The sequence below is a fragment of the Equus caballus genome, chromosome 1 (assembly GCF_041296265.1).
Source record: "Equus caballus isolate H_3958 breed thoroughbred chromosome 1, TB-T2T, whole genome shotgun sequence".
NCBI classification, from domain to species: domain Eukaryota; kingdom Metazoa; phylum Chordata; class Mammalia; order Perissodactyla; family Equidae; genus Equus; species Equus caballus.
Genome location: NC_091684.1, coordinates 126,818,838 through 126,824,837, shown reverse-complemented (window position 1 = coordinate 126,824,837; position 6,000 = coordinate 126,818,838). Strand labels below are relative to the sequence as shown.

General features: G+C 42.2%; 1 protein-coding gene across 9 annotated transcripts in view; it reads left to right on the top strand.

The window, feature by feature from the left end:
* The first annotated feature begins 463 nt into the window (after window positions 1–463).
* Window positions 464–6,000, top strand: part of LOC138917136 (gamma-tubulin complex component 5) — a 48,210-nt gene continuing 42,673 nt past the window's right edge. For 4 of the 9 annotated variants that reach the window (XR_011424666.1, XR_011424669.1, XM_070231947.1 and 1 more), the window contains exons 1-3: window positions 499–694; window positions 2,740–2,793; window positions 3,128–3,236. Coding sequence is in view for 4 of the 9 variants with exons in the window: in XM_070231947.1 (XP_070088048.1) it covers window positions 549–694; window positions 2,740–2,793; window positions 3,128–3,236 (309 nt within the window). In the remaining 5 variants the exon portion in view is untranslated. Of the gene's footprint in view, window positions 695–2,739; window positions 2,794–3,127; window positions 3,237–6,000 lie in introns of all 9 variants that reach the window. The other 5 variants (XM_070231951.1, XM_070231965.1, XM_070231971.1 and 2 more) reach the window with 5 other exon arrangements.

The window sequence follows — 6,000 nt, the reverse complement described above, 5'->3', positions numbered from 1 at the left end:
AGAGCCCTCCTTCGGCCACTCGGAGTCACAAGCCCGTGAGAGCTGGGAGGGGCAGCGCTCACCTGTGTGCCGCACAACCTGCTTTGCCAACGCCTGCTGCAGTGTAGACCATATAGTGTTGCTTGTGTAGACAGAGGGGAACTGAGAGATCATCAGAGATGACCTCTAAAGGAAGAAAGTGAAGCCTGGAGAAGGAGGGACAACTAACCTGTCATGGTACCTGAACACGCGGGTGCAAAATAGATACACTGAATGAGAACGAACTGACTGCTCTCAGAACATCACAAATTAAACCACCAACCAAGGTTAACCACAGACTACTATTAATGTTAATAATAACGGTTAGCCCTTTGAGGACACTGCTAAACTTAGATGAGACTATAAAACGCACAGCTAGGCCTCCAGCAAGGATCAGCGCCTAAGCTAAACGCGGCGGGAGCGCGAACTCTCGCGAGAGCAGCGCAGCCTCTCAGAGGCACAACGCGGCGGCAGCGCGAACTCTCGCGATAGCGGCTCCAGCTAGTGTGTAACGGCGGGAGAGCAGAGGCATGGCGCGGCCGTGTTTGCTTTGGAGCCGGCTGGACCGACAGCAGGAGCAAGATGTGCGCGAGCTCGTCCGCCGTGTGGCGGGCCTACGGGACGAGGCGGGCCCAGACTTTCAGCTCGCCCTGCACTTCGTCTTGTCCAATTTCAGGTGAGGGGCGCGGCGCCGGGGACAGGAAGGAGTCAGGCGGGACCAGGAGCGCGGCCCGACCCTCGCAGAGCTCCTGCGCTCCCTGCTGCCGCCACAGCTCTGGGCCCCTCGTGCCACTGGGTCCCGAAGCGGGGGACATGCGTGCTGAAGCAGCGGGTTGTGGGTCGGTGGAGGTCAGCCTCCGGCTTTGGAACCGAGTTCCTAGAGTGGGTCTGTCTGTCCTGGTCCCCGCCCCACCCACTGCCCCGAGGGCGGTACACAGAGCTCCACCTGTCTGAAGGGTTGGGTACGTGAAGTGTTAGAGCACAGTAATGATGACATCCTATTTAAAACCGTATTCTCACCGACTTCCTCACCCTGCTCGGGCCACTCCACGTCTCCCATACCCTGCTTTCCTCTTTCTTTTTCCAAAATGCATGGTGTCACACATTGACAAACTTATCTGTGGTTCACTGTCTCCTCACCCCCACCTCCAAGTAGAATGCAAATTCTGCCAGGATCGGGCGTCTTGGTCTGTTTTGTTCATTTCTTATGCCAGCACCTGGAATAGTTCCTGGCACATGGAACTCTAAGCTAACAACAGTTTCTCATGTAATTAATTTTTAAGGATTTATTTAGTTTACACACTTAGGTGAAGTCAGAGCTCCCATTTTTGTTTATGAAAGATGTAAATTAAACAATACTGTTACGATTGTTGACTATAATGGAATTATTACTAGAAGAATATTAGTGATAATAGTCTAATTTCAGTAGAAATCTTGAATAGTAAACAATTTTTAAAAAACTAATCTTGTTTATCAAACTGATCATACGTAAAAATGCCTATTTGGTTTTTAATGAGAATAGACAATGAGTCTAAAAGGCCGCCTAGTTTCTGAAATAAACTCAGTTCCTAAATGTGACTTATAGCTATAACAGTACCTGCCTAAGTCATATAACACAGAGAAGTTTAAATGCTGTAACCCAAATAATTTCTTAATATTTCTAAATGGCGATAGGTAGGTCGACATCACTTTAGAGTTGGGAGAAACATTTTACACGTTGAAAAACTAAATTGTAATAAGTAAAGTGGTGTTCCACTCAGCCATTTACTGGGATAGAATTAGATAGATTATTTATTTATTAGTGTAATTTACTTTTAAGTACAGATTGTTGCCTTTAATACTAAAAAGTGGAAAATAAGAGTTGAGTGAACTATACTATAATTTTATGATGCTTTAGTCCATCGCAAAAATGAACAATTCATGTTTGCGTTTTTAAAAATTGTGAACATGTTTTAGACCCTAGAATTCAGAGATAAGTGAGATATAGCTTCTATCCTTAAAGAAGGCAGACGAAAGTTAATTACATATGATGTAGAATAGTTCTGAACCCAAGGGCCTGGAGATAGAATTCGGATGTTATGAATTTGGACAAGAAAATAACTACACTAACCTCTAACTGAAAAGTAGGGTTTCCTTCAGTTAGGAAGGTAAGCAACAAGCAGTATTAGCTTACCTGTGACTGTGTCACTGGTAGAGATGCATGTATTTCTAAGTATTGTCTACTGTTACTTTAATGGTAGTTATAGACCCACTGCTATATCTTGTTATTTAGTGCTTTAATAAAGAAATATGTCTGTTACTATATCACAAACTTTTAAAAATACTGTATTTCAGTATACTTGGTTTCCTTTGTGATTTAAAAGCATTGTTCTGAGAAGGGGTCCCTAGGTTTCACTGGGTTTCACTGTGGCAATAAACAGATTCAGAACCCTGATATAGAATGTGCTCTGAACTTAGACACAGGGCATTTTGGGAAGACAAAGGAGCCAGAGGACGGGATTGGGGAGGCTCAGGGTGGCCTGTGTCTTGCGGAAAGGGTACTTGAGCAGTCTCTGAGATGCAGTGCTGTTTGCCTTGACAGTAGAGAGATGCAGGGAGAGAGATGCACTCCTGGAAACGTACAGCTGGGTATACGGGGTCTGGAGGGGTGTGGAGGGCTATGAGACTAATCTACTTAGCTGTATAACAAAATTGATATAAGAATTACATTTCCTCTTTTAGATTTCATCATTTCTTGGATGTCAACAGCCACAAGGTGGAAAAGACAATAGAAGGGTAAGTCAGTTTTATATGTATGTATAGATTCAGAAATTAATGTTTTCTTATAGGATTTTTTTTTTAAGATTTTATTTTTCCTTTTTTCTCCCCAAAGCCCCCCAGTACATAGTTGTATATTTTTAGTTGTGGGTCCTTCTGGTTGTGGCCTGTGGGATGCTGCCTCGGCATGGTTTCATGAGTGATGCCATGTCCGCACCCAGGATCCAAACTAGAGAAACCCTGGGCCACTGAAGCAGAGCACGCCAACTTAACCACTCGGCCATGGGGCCAGCCCAAGAATTTTTTTTATTAGTATAGCTTTATAACAGTAGATTTTTTTAATATATTTTAGAATTTATGAAAAATTCATCATTCATTCTGATCTCAGCAAAGCTGCTAGTTGGAAGAGATTAACTGAGGAATTTCTAAATGCATCACTTCCAAGCATAAAAGAAATAAAGGTATGCATTATATTGTGAGGTCTCTGTTGTGTATTTTACCGTTTCCAATCTGATTATTTTCAGTTTGTTTCTGTTAATATTTAAACATTGTGTTTTAGTGTTGTCTACTGGCTAGAGCAGAATCTCCTGGAAATTGACTTAAATAATGCCATCAAACCCACTGCGCCTCAGGCTTGTAATGAAAGAAAAAACATGTTCTTATTTAATCATCTTCTCAGTCCCAACCTACTATGGAAAATGAGATCAGAGATTGGGACAAATAGCACTGTCTAGCTATATTAAAATTTTTAAATGGCTATCATCATCAGCATATGGTAATAGTAACTACCTATATAATACTTACTAGATGCCAGGTGCTGTTCCAAGCACTGTTATATTCAGTCATGGGTCCCCAAGACCACCCTTAGGCTTGATGATTTGCTGGAAGGATTCATAGAACACAAAAAAAGCTGCTATCCTCACTGTTATGGTTTATTACAGTGAAAGGATACAAACTTAAAATGAGCAAAGGGAAAGATGCATAGGGTGAAACCAGGCACAAGCTTCCATATGTCCCTTTCCAGTGGAGTTCATGGGGATGCCCTTAATTCCCCCAGTGACAACACATACAAAGTGTTGCCAACCAAAGAAACTCACCTGAGCCAACAAAAGTGTTTTTGTTGGGGTTCAGTCACATGGACGTGCGCTGCCCTTGTGACTGACCTTAGCTCCTCAATCTCCAGCCCCACAGAGGTCAAACCGAGGACTTTGGCCGATGAAAACAAGCATTCTCATAAGTCAAATTGTTAGCATAAACTCTGGTCAGGCTGTTACAGTGTGGCCCAAAGCCTCTGACATACAAAAGCACTATTCTCAGCAGGCTATTCCAAGGGCTCCGAGGTCATCTCTCAGGAGCCAGTCCAGGGCCATCTCCTTTGAGATGTTCAGGGTTTGGGCAACCCAGGCCTCCTGAATTAACTGTTTATTGCACACTCATTTAATCTTCACAGTAACCTCTGTGGAGTATTATATTATTGGTAGGCTTTCCCTTTGTCTATGCTGTGGGGATTGATATCCTAAGGAAGAAAGCTTTAGATAATTTTTGAAACTGTCCATCAGTTTAAGGAAGGGCTATGAAGGTATTTCTAGAAAAGAGAGAGCTGCAGTGCTCTGAATTCATGCCCTAAGAATTAGAAACACACTTCGGAGGATTGTTCCTGCAAGGGCCATTTTGAAAGAAAAGGGGGCAGATCTTTCTTAGATCTCTTCTTGATTCATTTTATATAGCTTTGTGGGTAGACTGTAGAATTTAGTAATTAGACTCGATAGCACCATAATACTAATAATAGAAATAGTGGCAAGCATTTTTAGAGCACTTACCACCTGTCAGGCACTGTTAGTCCCAAAAATTCTTCTGTGCCAGTGAAAGTACCTATGTTGTGCAGAAGAATTAGATGAAACAGTAAGAGTCACTTCTGATTCCTACTTTGACCTTTTCCTTGCCCTCTCCAGTCATTTTTCTGTACTCTTCCAGCTGTAGGACTCCCTGAACACAGTGGAACGACATGCCCTAGGTTTGCTGGGCCACTTGTTCTGTGTCCTGTACCTGCAGTGCCCTTCCTTTCTCTCCTGCCTGAGGAATCTCATCCTTTATATTAAACTCAAGTATTGTCTCTATAGATAGTGTATTTCATTTTTATTATTATGTTTATTATTGCTTATTTCCTGTCTTCCCCTTTAACATGTGAGTTTTACAAGCGTAAGGCTCTGTGTCTGACTCGTCCTCAGGCACCTGGAACAGACTAGACAGTATTTGTTGAAGAAATAAATCTGTGCAGTCCTTTCTGCCCTGCTCTCCCTGTCTGTCCTTGGCTCCTGCCCCACTTACACAGGTGGAGTTGGTTGCCTTTTCTCCTTGCTGTGGCATCTTCAACACATCTGCTGTAGTGTAGCAGTAACTTCACACTTTTTTTTCAGCTTTATAGATATATAACTTTCATACCATAAAAATCCATCCATTGTGAATGTACAATTTACTGATTTATAGTTAATATGTAGTTATGCAACCGTAATCCAGTTTTAGAACATTTTCGTCACCACAGAAGTTTCCCTCAAGCCCTTCTACAGTCATTGCCTGCCCTACCCCAATGCCAGAAAACTACTGATCTGCTTGCTGTATTTATAAATTTGCCCTCGTGGACATTTCATATAAACGAGATCATATAATATGCATTTTTTGTGTCTGCGTCTTTCATGATAATTTTGAAGTTCCTCCACGTGGGGCATGTGCCTGTATTCTATTCCTTTTAATTGCTAAATGGTGTTGCATTGTATGGATATGCTGCATTTTGCTTTTTCACCAATGGATAGCATTCGGATTGTTGCCAGTTTTGGTTAGAATAATGAACTGCTACGAACATTCTCGTGCAAGCTTTGTGTGGACATCAGTCCTCACTCTTCTTAATTTTCTGGGACTAGAGTTGCTGGTTTATGTGGTTAGCTTAGGTTTAACCTTTTAAAAAACTGCCAAATTATTTGCCAAAGTGGCTGTATCATTTTATGTTCCCACTAGAAATGTATAAAGGATCCAGTTTCTCCACATCCTCACCTACACTTGTGATTGTCTTTTTGATTATAGGCATCCTAGAGAGCACGTAGTAATATCTCGTTGTGGTTTTGATTTACATCTCCCTAGTTCCTAATGATGTTGAGCATCTTGTCGTGTGCGTTTTTGCCATCTGTGTGTCTTCTGTGATGTCCATTCACATCTTTTACCCGTTTTCAA